Source organism: Equus przewalskii, chromosome 28, assembly GCF_037783145.1.
Source record: "Equus przewalskii isolate Varuska chromosome 28, EquPr2, whole genome shotgun sequence".
Lineage (NCBI taxonomy): Eukaryota > Metazoa > Chordata > Mammalia > Perissodactyla > Equidae > Equus > Equus przewalskii.
Window position 1 is genome coordinate 38,399,241 of NC_091858.1, and position 15,645 is coordinate 38,414,885.

At 49.6% G+C, this 15,645-nt stretch overlaps 1 protein-coding gene across 14 annotated transcripts in view; it reads left to right on the top strand.

The window, feature by feature from the left end:
* ERICH1 (glutamate rich 1) overlaps positions 1-15,645 on the top strand; it is a 144,416-nt gene that overhangs the window by 47,389 nt on the left and 81,382 nt on the right. For all 14 annotated transcript variants that reach the window (XR_011534262.1, XR_011534267.1, XR_011534266.1 and 11 more), the window contains 2 exons: positions 12,024-12,494; positions 15,078-15,272. Coding sequence is in view for 7 of the 14 variants with exons in the window: in XM_070598448.1 (XP_070454549.1) it covers positions 12,024-12,494; positions 15,078-15,272 (666 nt within the window). In the remaining 7 variants the exon portion in view is untranslated. The remainder of the gene's footprint in view (positions 1-12,023; positions 12,495-15,077; positions 15,273-15,645) is intronic.

Below are 15,645 nucleotides of genomic sequence, written 5' to 3' on the forward strand. Positions count from 1 at the left end.
GTCGTAGGTCCTTCTAGTTGTGCTGTGTGGCATGCCAACACAGCATGGCTTAATGCACCATGCTGGGTCCACACCCAGGATCCAAACCAGTGAAACCCCAGGCCACCAAAGCAGAGCGCGTGAACTTAACCAGTCAGCCCTGGGGCTGGCCCCAGAACCAATTTTTAAAATGGGAGAGAATCAATTTTCTAAAGTTATAGGGAATGCTAAACCCCCCTTTGCTCAGGATGTGGTTGGGCACCACTGCTGAAGTGTGCCTACCCCTTAACAGGCACTCCAGCTCAAGGCGGCCCGTTCCCTGCACCTGTCCACCTGGTCTGGGTTTTATCCTCAAAGACCAAACCAAACAGAAGAATCCCTCTCCCCTGTGTTGGCTCTTCTGGCACCGAAGGTGGATTGGCTTCCATCTTGGCCACACCCATCCCTCCCATCTCTGCACTGGCAACTGGGTTCCCACCTGGTCTTCTGGGACCTTGACCCGGGGCCTGTTGCCTCTACCCGCTTCCCTCCACAGGCCCCTATTGGTCCGCATGCAGCTCCCAGTTTTCACATTGCTAAATGTGTGTAATTCATACATGGTATTACAAGATATTGTCCTGGTTTTAGGCAACAGTAGACTGTGGAAGTAATTGAAGGATCTCATATCATTAGATTTTAACTGACTTTGACATACATGGTTTAGAGCAACATTGAATACACGCCTACTGCTTTTTATTTAACACCTAGAGGACTTCAATAGCTGGAGGGTAATTATCACGTGCATTTGTAGCCTTAGCCTGGAATCTGGAATAAAACTCCTATTTCCTTTAGAATACTTAATTTATTTTAATGTAGCATGGTACAGCTGCAAGAGCTGGAGGAATCTGGGGACTGCGGCTATTTCTGGTATCCAGCTATTTCTTCCACAGCAGTTCGTCAGAAAGTAGGTGCCAAATAGTAGCTGAGAGAATTTGACAAATTGTGATTATTTTTAAAATTAGCGTGTCTGAAAGGTATGTTTTGGGGATGGCAGCTTTTCAAAATTAGTGTGCTCCTCAGATTATAAATAGCCATGCCTCTGGTTCTGTAATGTAAGTTTTCCCATAGCATTTGCTGTGCTTGGGGGTACGAAGAAGGGGAGACCGTGGGCTTCCTGGGAGGCCAAGGAAGAGTGGAAAGTTCTGGAGTCTGGAGTAGCAGGCTCTGCAGAAAGTCACCTGAAGGAGCTGCACTGTGGGTTCTGCTGTGAAATGGACATTCTGGGACAAACTGAGAAGATCAGAGACGTGACAGAAAATTAGCACTTGCGGTGCTAGACTCTGGAAAAGAGCCTTGTCTCTGAGGGGCAGGGACTTCACAGGACAGGAAAGGTAACAAACTGAGGATTTCGGAGTTGTTCCACTAAAGCTCTAGTTTTTTCTCTGTGACTTTCCAGCTGAGCCGGGCTGTGGGTCTGTTCATATTCTTTACTCCATCCGAGTGTCTGAGGTGGCCAGGCCGAGCCCCTGGGGCCACTGACGCTCAGGACACCCAGCTCGGAGCAGTGACGTCTGCAGAGCTGTCACATTGATGACTTTTCTTCTCTTTAATGACTGCTGGAACCTCCTGGGAAATTTGGGAGGCAGCAGGAGAGGACACAAAATGTGTAGCATGAACAGGTGGGGTGGGCCATGGGAGAGCTTGGGCCTGGTTCTTTCAAGGTCTGGTAGCTCTACCTTTTCTCGTGGACCAGGCAAGCGTACGATTGCAGGGAAGCGTGGAGCCAACCTTGGGTCAGCAGACCAGAGCGGCTGGTTAGTTCAGCTCGATTCAGCAGACTTAGAGCGTGCCGTGTGAGCCAGGCCCGCTCCAGGCTCCAGGAATGAACGTCAATGACCGAGTGCGCTGTGCAGAACCCGACTTTCACCCCAAACTGTGAGTTAGGAAAGCAGGCGTTGTTTCTGCGCCGCAGATGGTGAATCTGAGGCCCAGAGCGATGCCATCTGGTGCTGGTGTTAGAACCATCTTTGGCTGATCACGTGGGGCAGCCATGCATCGCGGATTTGCGCCCTTTATTCCAGCATCATTACAACAGCGGCCTCTTTCCTGTCTTTCCTTCTCAAAGTGGTCAACATTGACACTGCCTTTGATGTCCAGTATGGATAGCAAATTATCTGGTCACCTGGTCACCATGTCCCAGCATTTGTGGGGACAGCAGAAGTACAGGAGGAATGATACACAGTCCCTGTAACTGGTGGGGGACAGACAATTATCAGCCCAGTGTGAGCCTGGAGGTAGTGGGCACGGAGGGAGGCACATGTGCATCAGGGTGGCAGGAGAGGAGAGAGAGCTGTTCAGGAAGGCAGAGGAGGCAGTGCCTGCATTGAATCTTAATGCTTAATGAAGAGCGAGCCCGATCAGGAGAATGGGAATCCTAGACAGAGTAAGAGCATGGCGGGGCTGGGACGAGATGAAGCTGGAAAGCAGGCTTGAGCAAGAAAGTGGAGGCTTCACGCCCTGTGAGGAGAACTTGGGGGACCTCACATGCAGCACGGTGGCCACAGGTAACGGGACTGTCCTGTCTGTCGACGTCACTCAGAGTAGACCTCACGTGTTCTCGTCACACACGCCTGCGTACACGGTGACAATGAGACAGATATGCTAGTTAACTTGATTGTGGTGATCATTTCACAATATAGGCATATCAAATCATCACACTGTACTCTTTGAATTACACGATTTTTATCTGTCAATTATACCTCAATAAACCTGGAAAAAATAAAGAGAAGAGGGACTTGGGGTTTCTCTTGATCACTGATTGTCAAACGTCTTCCCTTCCTTCCTGTTTCTCTGCCTCCCTTACCTACACGTATGTATGTGTCCACCATCCATTAAAGTCAAGCTGGAAAGTTACTGTTCATTGATGGGGAACAGTTGAAAGTTCAAAGGGAGAGAAACGTCACTGTCATAATGTGGCGGGATTGCTCCATGTGCTGTGCTGAGGAGGGTGAGGACAGGACTGACGAGGCAGGGACAAGGGAGACCATGGTGTTCCTGCAGGGAAGCTGGGCCTGCCTGAGGACTACTCATTTAGGTCATGCTGAGTGGGAAGAGCCAGAATGAATATCAGAAAACATTGGCTGCAGGTACCAGAAACCTGATGGCAGAGGGCTTTCTCCTCATGATGCTCGCAGGCCATGGCAGAGGGTCCTCTCGTGATGCTCACAGGACATGGCAGAGGGTCTTCTCCATGTGATGCTCACAGGACATGGCAGAGGGTCTCCTCATGATGCTCACAGGCCATGGCAGAGGGTCCTCTCCTTGTGATACTCACAGGACATGGCAGAGGGTCCTCTCCTTGTGATGCTCACAGGACATGGCAGAGGGTCCTCTCCTTGTGATGCTCACAGGACATGGCAGAGGGTCTCCTTGTGATGCTCACAGGACATGGCAGAGGGTCTTCTCCTTGTGATGCTCACAGGCCGTGGCAGAGGGTCTCCTTGTGATGCTCACAGGACATGGCAGAGGGTCTCCTTGTGATGCTCACAGGCCATGGCAGAGGGTCCTCTCCTTGTGATGCTCACAGGACATGGCAGAGGGTCTTCTCCTTGTGATGCTCACAGGACATGGCAGAGGGTTCTCTCCTCATGATGCTCACAGATGATGGCAGAGGACATCAAGCCATGCTGTGGCAGTGTCTCACATAAAAGAAAAAATTCATTAGGTAGTTCATAGATGACAATTCATGTAGTTTTCAAAAGATGTGAACACTGTTGATGAGGACAATTGTGTTGCACTAATTTTGTGTCTCACACTAACACCAGCACAGAAATAAATGTGTAAATGCACTAGCAGCTGATTACAAATGGGCTGTTTGACCCGAATGTGGAATAAACTGTTGGGATCTGTTGATCCAAGGCTCGTGGTTCCCCCACCTGAGTTCCCTGTGTGCTGACCCCAGCCGTCCGATGTTTGTACACCCACGAGGCTCACCTTTCCTTGCTGGTACCTCCACGTCCTTGCACTGTGCAGTTTTCTGGTGAGACCTGGATTCAGAGGACGGCAAGGAGCTCTCGGTGCCCCTTTTCGGGGTCCCCACACTCCCTCCAGCGGAGTCAGCCACCCTTGGGACTCACACCCCTGTTCCCTCCTCTCGGGTCTTGGCCCTGGGTGCCGCGTCCGCCAGGCACAGTGCGTCTTGCTGCTGTCCCAGCCGGTCCCTGTGCCCCGTCTGGTGAATAAACATGTCCCCATGCTGGGCATGGGCAGCATGCCAGGGACGACTCCTACGCCTCTGAGTCAGCATTTACCCATCAAGAAGTCAGTAACATACCGTCAAGAAGGCAAACGTTTCTTTAAAAGTGGAAACTGACACTAGTGTTACAATTTATGAACTGAGACCTTCCGTCCTGCTTGCTTCATCCTCCTCCCGTTTCATAAACAGACATGTGCGTCCTGTCAACAGAGGCTGCCATCCAGTCTCGGACTAAAGGCGAGCCTCTGTCACGCCATGTCCTCACGGAGGGGAGTATAGTTTTCTCACCTAGAGATGGAGCAGTGTGGCCGCAGCCCGCGGTCGCCCCAGGAGCCTCTGACGCTCGCGTCCCCCAGCTCCCCTCTCTCATGCCGGAAGCCGAGCGTTTTCCTAGGTGTTCTCTTACGAAGGGATTCGTGTGGCTTGCAGTCTGTGGTGTGTTTGAAGTCCTGTAGTTTGAAAGTTGTCTGGGCAGTTTTAAGTGGATCGTCAAAAAAAATTCTAAAAGTATTATGTCTCTATTTAAATAGAGAAAAGCATCAACCTTGAAAAGTCTCGTGTTGAAGTCTGAGACTTCTGTGAGGTATGTAAAGATTCTCTAAAGTCTTTTTCTTTTGTGATGTCATAAGTAACAACAAATCTCTATATTCTAGTTAGGCATCCAATGAATGTATGAGTTCTACCTGTAATATATAAACAAACGAAAAACCACCATCTGCAGGAAAGCCTTGTGAAAGGAAAGCTTAAAGCAGAAAGTTTGAAGGGGCCAGTTATGTCCACAGGAGCTGACAATGTGGTCCTGTCAGATGGGAGGGCCGGCCCTTCAGGGCAAGTGGTCCCCTGACCATCATCCCATGCCAGCCTCCCCAGGCCGAGCACCCCAGCAGGACCTGCAGGCCCTCCGCACCCCTTGCTGCATGGCCATCCGTGGGCCCCTGTTTGGCCACTTCTTCGTGATGGATCTTTTTCTCTGGGTCTGGTGGCCCCTCTCTGGGTGGGAAGTGTTGTGTCATGATCCCCCCATGCAGACGGGGCTTAGGTCCTGAGCTCCAGGGGAGGGAGCTCATCCCTTGTCTACCATGTGCTCAGCACTCACTCCTGGAAGCCACTCAGGAACCTGCGGGATGTGCTGCAGAGAAGAGGTTGGACCTGGTCTGCTGTGGAGACAGGCAGGAGCGAGGACAACCAAGTGACGAGTGCGGGACCTGGGAGCTGGCACAGCGAGGCCGGGGGAGACCTTCCCAGGTCAGCTGACGTCCGACTGCATCTCAATGAGGCTTGAATTTGCTGCTCCCACCCCCTTGGGGGCCCTGTGAGTGGTGGGCATCCAGTAGACGTCTGCTGTCTGTCTATGTCCTTCAGCTTGATTTGGGAAACACAGTAAGCACGTTTCTATAGGTGTCAGAGCAGGCATGGTCGGACGCCTGGGCTGGTGGTGAGGAAGGTTTATTCGTCACTACAGACGGAAGGGGAGAGCTGAGTGCCACCCCATTGGCACAGAAGCAACGGGCGAGTTAGGGGAGAATGAGGAAATTATCTGGACAACCCTGCACTTCTTCAGACAGGACCTCGAGGCAGGCAGGGCCGTCCCAGGGACGCGGCCTTGTGGAGCGGGACACCGCACAGAATGGGTCCACTTATCTGTGGTTCTCGGAGGACGCTGGGTTAGTTTGGTATTTTGAGCGCTGTGTGTGTCAGCAGTGTGTCAACTGTAAAGAGATGGGAAGGAACCAGGAAAATGGGGTTCCCAGCTCCGGGTAACAGAACTGGCCACACCGGAGCCCCGGCTCAGGGCAGCCCGGTCCCCAGCAACAGGGCCGCGTCCCCACACAAGTGTGTCACCACACCTCTGATATACGCTGGGCACAAGTCTTAATCTGCCATTTTTTAAAAAAGAGACAAAATATTTTATGGTTCTGCCTTCAAGGGCTTAAGTGAAGATAAACAAGATCGGTTATAATTTCCTTTGTTTGCAATCAAGGAATCCTGCGACCTGCCATTAGTGGGTAGCTCCCCAGGGCGTCCATCTGTCCCTCGCTGGTCCTTGTAGGTCCAGTGTGGGGTCAGTGGGCTGGGTAGGACCGAGTTCACCCTGTGACTTTCCAGCTTTAACTGGTTACTTTCGTGCTTTCTAAACAGGAAACAGATGTGAGTGTGTGATAAAATACGTCCCTTAACTGATGTGGCAAATGGCTGTCGAACTGACCCTCTTTCCCGGCCTGTGTTAGACGTCAGGGTGACAGGGCGGATGTGGTGTGGCCCCTGTCCTCCGGACTGGCCACATGTGGTGTCACATGTCGATTTTAGTTCACTGAGCAAAATTTCGAATCCAGCCCCAACTCTCACTGGTGGCCCCAACACGTCACACAGACACAAGCCCCCACTCACTCTGGTGGCCCCGACACGTCACGCAGACACCAGCCCCCGCTCACACTGGTGGTCCCGACACGTCACGCAGACACCAGCCCCCACTCTCACTGGTGGCCCCGACACGTCACGCAGACACCAGCCCCCACTCTCACTGGTGGCCCCGACACGTCACGCAGACACCAGCCCCCACTCCCACTGGTGGCCCCGACACGTCACGCAGACACCAGCCCCCACTCTCACTGGTGGCCCCGACACGTCACGCAGACACCAGCTGTCATCATCAGCAAGGAGGTTTCCTCCATGCTACTCCCTGAGGCGGGGCCTGCGCAGCTGGGCTGGGCTCTGGAACGTGGCTGCAGCCCCGTGAGGACAACCACCTTCCCCACAGTGTCCGCAGTGAGCCAGGCTCTTCCTCAGGCTGCCGGGGAGACGGCCTGCTCAGAGGTCCTAAAAAACATGTAGGACATACAAGATTATGAAAAGTTTCAACAAGATTGAGAGTAAAAAATTTAAAGATGCTCATCTGATCAGGAAATAAGAAGAACCAGATTAATACTTTTGTGGTTAATCTGTTTCTTTTCCCACATAGAAATACTTTATTCGTGGATATTTGCATCAAAAATGTAAATCCCAAACGAGTGGCTCCTGGCTCTCTGTGCGGTTTATGCTGTTGCTTGGGGAAAGTGTAGGCACGGATCGCTCAGAACGTAGCTGTGCCACAGCCATCAGTGTCTCACTGGTAAACCGTCCCTCATGGCCACCTCTGCTGAGTCTGAGGACGTTCTCGTGGTCAGCCTGGCAAGGACCTGCCCCTCTGAGGAGCCTCTGCTGGATACCGCCAGGCGTGTGGCTGGGCTGCGTTTCGTGTCCTGGGCGTCTTTCCAGTGAGATGGAAGTGCAACCCTTGTTTAAGAAATGTTCTCTGGTTTGGTAGGAAACTGGGCAACGTAATGGAAAAAGGAAATGGGCACGTCTGAGTGAACAGCAGCTCAGTAGCTGTGAATAGATGAGCTCCATGGCTTTGGGCAGTGCCACCTGAGAAAGTCTCTGTAAATTAAGTTGGAAACACAGCTTCACAGTCATATTTAAATTTCCTTCCTCTGAGTTATGATTGCCCTGCATCTGGCCCAAGAGGATTTTTTTTAAACTCCAATCTCCCAGGAAACTTTCTTCCTTTGTCTCATGTGGAAGTTTCTCGTAAACGTCTTTTTCCTCAGTTGCGAGTCTGAGTGACTGACAGCAGGGCTCTCACTGCCGTCGTCAGTGTGTTTACAGGGTGTGTGTTAAACAAGACAGAGTTGGAGTGTGTTATTTTTCTACATGAGCTCACATGTGAGATGTTTTGTAAATACGTCATTTTCCAGAAGCATGAGAAACGTTGCCTCTGTAACTTTAATATCCAGGAGTGGGAAGAACCCCATGTGGAAACTGAAACTGGAGACAGCAGAGCTCACCCTTGGCAGTTTCCTCCTGTGCCCCGGGCGGCCGTGCTCAGCACCTGGGCCGCTGCGCAGTCGTCCACTGCTGCTCCGTGAGTCCAGGGACCCTGGAAGAGCCACTCCCCATGCTCTGCTGCCCTGGTTGGCTCGCGTGTTCTGGAACTTGGTGTGAGGGGGATCACACGGGTTGTACTCTTGGGGGCGCGGTCTGGATTCTTTCCCTCCGTCACTATTTTGCCATTCATGTTGTCATGTGTGTTGAGTCATTTCCTCTTTATTGTGCGTAGAATTCCATAGCTGTTTGCCCACCTGTGGACAGACAGTTCACCTACAAAATCTTGTGGGTTTTCTGTATTTACAGTAATGCCATCTGTGGTTAATGGCAGTTTCTCTCTTTATTTCTTTCTCTTTCTCACCCTCCTGCCCTTCTGCTGTCCCCAGGAGGAAGGTGACCAGCGGTGATGACAGCAGTGGCTCTCTCTTTCCCAGTCTCAGTGTTTCACCGTTAGCTGTGTGTCCACCGTGGGGTCTGGGAGCCATGCTGTATCAGATTTAGAATTTTCCTTTACATTCCAGCTTGCTACAAGTTTTTATCATGTGTTGGTGTTAAGACTGATCAGATCCTTTGTGCTGCTGGAAGCTGTTTGCTAACGTTTTGTGTAGAACTTCACGTTGCTGTGTGAGAGGGTGGCGGCCGCCTTCCCGGGCCTAGTGCCCTCGTGGGAGCTGGAGGGAAGGTTACGTTGCCTAACAGGCGAGCTGTCACTGTCCCCGTCCTACTGTGCGCTGGACACGTTTGTGTGCATGGGGGTTAGTTTTGTGCTTAGATGTTTAATAGGGGTCCCAGGTGAATCCAAGAGGCTTGAAGTTCTTTCGTGGGATCATTTTTAAGTAAAGATGCTGTTTTTGACTAGAGATAGGACTATTAGGATTTTCTGTGACCTCACAGGTCCACTGGGAAGTGGCGCTCGTCTCAGAACTCCCCACGTCATGCAGGTGGATGGTCGATTTGTTTGCACGGTGGTGTCCACGGTGTCCTTTGCTCGCTTTGACACCTGCAGGCTGCATGCCGACCCACACTCTCACCCCTCCCGTCTCCTCTCAGCCGGCGTCACGCTGTCTGTCCGTCTGCTACCTTCAGAGTGTCTGTGCTGGTTGATCTCTCTCGTGTGTTGTTTTCTCTCTTTATTTTCTGCTCTTATGTTTGTTATTTCTTTCCTTCTACTTTCACTGGGTTTAATTTGCAGCTGTTTTTCTAGCTTCCATCGCTGATTTTCAGCCTGATTATATTTTTCTTTCCTGATTATATTTAAGATTATAACTTTCCCATTAAGTAGAAGTTAGGGGCATCCCATAAGTGTTGAGATGTCATAATTTCATCAAGTTTGAAATAATAAGTTTTCCTCATTATGAAAGCAGTATCTCTCAGTGCCCTAAAGTTAGAAATCAGAAAAGTACAGTAAAAAATACGCGCCTTTACTTACCACCTGATGGTGAGCACAGCCACACCTGGCACTGGACTCCCAGTGTCTTAGTGTGTTAGGTTTTCCTTTTAAAAGTACACATGCATATTTCCATGAAAAAGTAGATATACTTATCATGTTACCGCCTTTTTTGCCACTACCCTTTCTTAAACTACTACTTTATAATCTTTAAAACAGCAGATCGATGGTGTCGTCGTTCTCAGCAGGCAGCAGTTTGTACTGTAGCCTCACCTCCTACAAAGAGAAATAAACCAGAGTGTAAAGCAGGCATTCAGCCAGGCTGGAAGGGCCCCCGGAGAAGGAGCATGTTCGCAAAGACCTAGAGAGTAAGTGAGTGAGCGCTCAGTGGACAGAAAGGACATGCCCGGGGCTCAGCCACCTTGGTTCCAGGTCGGTTTACTTTGGGTTGATACAACACCTCATGGATTAATAAAGGCAAGCATATATTTTTTGAATAGATAACAATGAGGAGAAATTTACTTTTTTCCTCTTTTAACTGAACTTGAGAAATAAAAAAAAATTCCATAAGTAGTGGTCATTTTTCAAACATTCATATTTTACAGGAGCAGCTCAAAGGTCGGCTGCTGAGAGGTGCTTGTGAGTAGGCTTCTGTGTGTCAGCTGTGCTTAGCAGGGTCTGATACTGATGAGCACTTGCTGACGAAATGGAAAAGGCCTGTACTCAGTAATCCCCTGGTGATGAGGGGAGAGAGCAGTATACTGGTTGTGGGACTGGATGGGATCTTATCTCATGATTTTGGGAGTAGTTTTGGCTTCACACCAAGTTCAAAGCAGCACCAGGTTTCATAGATGGGGTTGTCGAGAGAAAAATGAGAATTCTTATTCAAAAATTAGTCGTGAAATGTTTTCACCATTTCCAGAATGCAGCATCTAACTGGACAATGACACAAAGTTGGTGGGGTGGGGACAGTGGATGTCAGCTGCAGGGACGAGGTTTAATGCTTGTTCAAGACCTGTGTACTTTCAGAGGGAAGGAGCATGGTGACTGCTGGATCTGTCCGTGGGAATCTGGCTGCATAAGCAGACTCCTGTGTCCAGGACAGGGAGGAGCGAGCCGTTACTGGAGAGCACCAAGGGCGCCGTGACCAGCAGGGCCCATGTCTTGCACATGCGGTCATGTAGCTGCCTGCAGCTCGGTGCTGGGCAGCGCTGTGGAGAATCAGGTGAAATGTGAAGGTTGCCTTGAAGAATGCAGCATGGGGTGAACTAGACGCCCTCTGTCTGATTTCAGAGGCAGAATAAAGCCCTCGAATAGAAATCTTAAGGGAAGAGATTGTTACTTAGCATAATAACGTCCTGCCTTTATACAGCATTTCACAAATTTCATGCACATTAATTTCTCACAATAATCTGTGATGGGTGGTGGTATGCAGCTCAGAAACGTCTAACAGGAGCTTCCTAAAAGTGAGGACTGTTGAAAATGAAACCACTGTGCAGTTGGAAGGCCAGTGTTGTCGTCGGGTCTGTTCAAGCAGAGCCTGGAGGGCCGTGTGTCACAGTGACGTGGAAGGGGTAGTGCCGACCAGACTGTGTGCTCAGGGTGTGCAGACAAGCTTTGGATGTTGTGCAGGATTTCTACAGTCGTGATTTTCTCTCGTCTCCATATCCACGCTCTTCTGCCAACCCTTCCTGATGCCACTCACTCACTGAGACCCTTGTCGTGCGAGGAGTGACCATCAGGCTTTTCTACCTAGAAAGGCTGTTGTTAACCACTTACCAACACACCATTGGCCTTCTTCATTTATATTCCAACCTCTGCTAACCAGGAGCCCAAGCTTGGTCTTCATTTCAAAATGTGAGGTATTGCTGACTCAGATGAGCAAGTGATCACTATTTATGTTTTATTCTCACACATGTAGCTTTTAGAAGGTACTAAAGTAAAATTTTAAAAAACATAAGAATTCATGTTTTTTTCTCCAAGGCCAAAGGAATGAAATTTTACTCCCACTAAAATTGCAACAAATCCTATATCCTTAAAAAAACAGTATAGGGGCCAGCCCCATGGCACAGCGGAAGTGCGCGCGTTCCGCTTTGGCGGCCCCTGGTTCGCCAGTTCCGGTCCCAGGTGCGGACATGGCACCGCTTGGCATACCATGCTGTGGTAGGCGTCCCACATATAAAGTAGAGGAAGATGGGCACGGATGTTAGCTCTGGGCCAGTCTCCCTCAGCAAAAAGAGGAAGGTTGGCAGCAGTTAGCTCAGGGCTAATCTTCCTCAAAAAAAACATAGCATAAATCATGACTGTGACAACGGTGAATGGGTATATATCTGTGCATGCCTTTTTTGGAAGAACAAGTAAGCTGTTAATTTATTGTGCTAAGTCCCAGGATCCTTGATAGTATAATTACTTGAGATAAGGTTGAGAATCACTGAAGTAAATATTTTAAATTCTTTTTCTACTAAAATTACAAGATCCTAATGGAAAACTTACTTAGCCTAATATGTTTGTTATGATTCCATTATACAGAAAATTGTTGTATTTGAATTTTTCTTATAGATCAGGATCCTCAGGATCAACAAAAGAGAAGAAGAATTAGAAAATATAAATCCAAGAAAAAATTTAAAAACCCCAGTAACGTTCATGTAGAACAAGTGGAATTAGAGAAACAGCAGAGTCTTTTACAAGAAAAATTGCAGCCACGGCTTGCAGATGGCCCCACAATAAGCAAAAATAAAAAAAGGAAACTGAAAAAGAAGCGGCAGATTAGAAGGAAGAAGGCAGCTGGCTCCCCAACACAAGCCCCTGGCCTCAGCTTCATGTACCAGCCGGAGGAGAGCGGCAGTGAGCGGGAGCACAGGAGGGAGTCCGATGCAGAGGAAGTCCCAGCCGCCAGCGAGGAGGGTGCTACAGATGACAACGAGGAAGATGTCAGAGATGCCAGAGAGGAAGGCGTTAACAGTACCAATGAAAAGGCAGATAGTATCCTAAACTTTTTGAAGTCAACACAAGAAATTTATGTTTATGATGGTATGTTTTTTCCTGTTTTTCTTTTGAATAATGGCATTCATTTAGAAAATATTATAAAACATTTAGCTGTTTAAAGTACAAAACATATTAAAATATTCAATATTCAAAATAAATCATTAGTTTTGAGGCAAAAATCAGAATATTTAAATTCTTCCCACCAAAGATCTGGAGGTCTTTGTTCACAGCAGACCAGGAGAAACCTCACAGCCGCGTAGGGTGGTGACTCCAGGTGTGGTTGGTCTCCATCCCTATGCCTCTAAAACCCAGCTTTGGAGTAAGTTGGTCTTCTCAGCTGTATTTCCAAAGAAACGGTAAATCCAGATTGGAGCTCTGATGAACTCATGTTTGTTTCATCAGAGAAGTACGGCTCTCTCCTTTAGAACACACTTTACTTTCCCGCGTGTAACTTACTGATTTAAGGCTTTTCAGAGAGCATCTCTGAGCTGTTATTTGTATTGATACAGGAGATGAGAAATAAAAGCAGATCACTCCCATGGATGACAGTTTGTCACACGTGGGGCTTTCCTAGCTGCCGAACTGAGGCTCAGGAAGGAGCAGGAGCCGACTCGGGGACACGTGGCTTCGCCAGGCCCCAGACCCTCAGAATAAGCAGTTTTGCTGTAGTGGTGCCGTCTTGAGAGTAGGGGAGTGTCCTGGGTTTAGTGTACCAGGTTACAGCGAGACATCTGGCAGTGTTCTCATGAACAAGTTTGAAAAATATCAGCTCTGTGATATTTGGGAGGCAAGGAACTGATTTAAACAATGATGCGAAGATGCCCTTAGTAACAGATTGATTTTAACCCAGAAGATGGTCACAGGTTACTCTCACCCTTTCCTCTTAGTGAGTTTACCAGCACTTTGTATTAACAAATTGGAACATACTTCACGGACATTGGGATGACTCTGGTGGGAAGACAGCGAGTACACTGAAGAACAGGGTGGGTTCAGGCAGACCTCAATGGCTTGTCCATCCTGTGTGTGACAGAGGAGCTGTGGCAGAAAGCCCCTCTTGCCAAGGAACTAGAAAAGCCAGATTAAATGTATACAGATATCTGCTGAGGGATCTAAGAGCAACTGAGGAAGAGCTCCTAAGAGGACAAATCCCAGAGCAGGTGAGACCCAGGAGGAGATGAGCCTCCTTTCCCTCCCGGCTGCCTGCCGATTCCAGGCGTGGGGTGTTGGCTGAGGGCCCAGCTGAGCACGAGGAAGCAGACAGACCACAGAGCTCTGTGGTGTCTCAGGTCTAGAGAGAGAGCTGCCGAGCCGGAGGCTAGGACCAAACCCTCTTCCCCTGAAAACCCTTGCCTCCTCTCCGCTGTGGGAGGCAGGTTGGAAAGCGTGCAGAGTGCTTCAGAATGCACGGTGGACTTCCTGGCAGGCTGTCCTGAGGTGCTGAGCCGACCAGGACTGCCAGCCGCCAAGTGCAGCACAGGGAGCCCCGTGCTCAGAGCAAGGGTGGGCCAGGCGTAGATGACCCCGTGCCAGACACGCGGCCCACCCTGAGGTCAGCTCAGGCCCTGAGCGGATCCTGCTGACCGCCCTCTCTACCTGCTAGCAGGGACACCAGGATACCGCTCTGGAAGAAAGTACAGTTAGCAAGACTGCTACGAATTTTCATATTCAATAAAACTACCAGGCTTGCCAGGAGACAGCACATAGGGCCAGAACCGTGAGAAACAGCAGTAGGAAGGCACCGCAGTGTGGAGACACCACTGTCGTCAGACAAGGAGCTAAATAGTGGGATTAGGATGTTCAAAACATAGGGAGAAAATGGAGGAACAAGATGGAAAATTGGAGAATTTCACCAGGTGATTTGAATCTATTAAGATAACCAAATGGAAATTCTAGACCTGAGAAATACAGTAACTGAAAAGAAGAACTCAAAGGTGAGTTTAAATGGCAGATTAGATTCAGCACAGAAGAGGATTAGTAACTGGGAAGCAGCCAAGGAGAATCCAGGGTGAAGGAGGGAGAGAGGAGGGAACAGAGATGAGCACAGCAGACCCGCGGCCCAGGGGTCAGGAGGGCAGGGGTGACATCTAAGGAGGTCACAGTTGGGAGTTTTCAAAGTTAAGAAGGCCATGAAGTCGCAGATTCAAACGGTTCTGTGAGCACCAAGCAGGACTAATGCAAAAAACTCCACACCCAAAGTAAAGCACATGTGGTCAGATGGCTGAAAACCGTGACGAGGAGAAGAGACGAGGAGAAGCCAGGGCCTTGCTTTCTTAGTCTCCAGATGGGCCTGGACGCCCAGCGCGCGTGCTCTGGTTGTCTGTCGACGTGGGAGCTCTGTGAGCGCGGCCCCGCGTCCTGTCAGTCCCCCTGCCGTTCTTAACCGCTGAGCACCCTGCGGGGAAGCTGCTTTGCCAGGTCAAGTGCACGTGCACGGACGCAGGTTCCCACTTGGCCTGCTGTCTGCTTTTCAGAGTCCTCCTCTGCTTCTCTCTCCTGGTGGCTTTTCATACCCCAACATCCCATTCATAGAAACGTATATTTGAGGCTTTCCTTAGGAGAGGAGAGCTCTTCTTCAGTTTACCAGAATAAGAGTAAAGATCCGATTCTAATGACCCTGCCTTTGTTTAGGTCTCTCCGAGGATGCGGACCCGGCTGTCTTTATGGAAACCACTGAGGAGCTACTTAAACGTCTTGAAACTCACAGCGTGTCTCCCTCGGATGTGTTCCTTCTGGATCACATGAAAACGCTGTTACTTTCGCGAGATACTGAAAGATTGAAGAGCGCCGTGGACCTGTTCCCAGAACATTGCGTGATGCCGCCCGGTATGTAGAGTTATTCCTTCTGCTGCCTGAGATGCTCCTGTCTAGGTTTGCCTCTGAAAACTGACATGCCCCTAACAGTCAGGAGTCAGAAAATGTAAGGATCACGTACAGCTGAAGAATAGAGTCCCACAGAGGAGTGTGCCACCTGTCTCTCTGCTGCCATAAAAATCATTCCCATGACCCGTGCAGAAATGCATGTGCACTCTAGCTTTCAGACTGCTAAGCTATCTGCAGCTCTTAGGGCCAATGTTCATTAAGTAGAAGTAAGAGAATTCGTTTCTTCTCCCTTCTCCTCTGCTGGGCCGGTAGAAGGTACACGTTTTGTCCTCAGATACTGTGTGGGCCTTACTGAACGCCTGCCGTCAGAACGAGG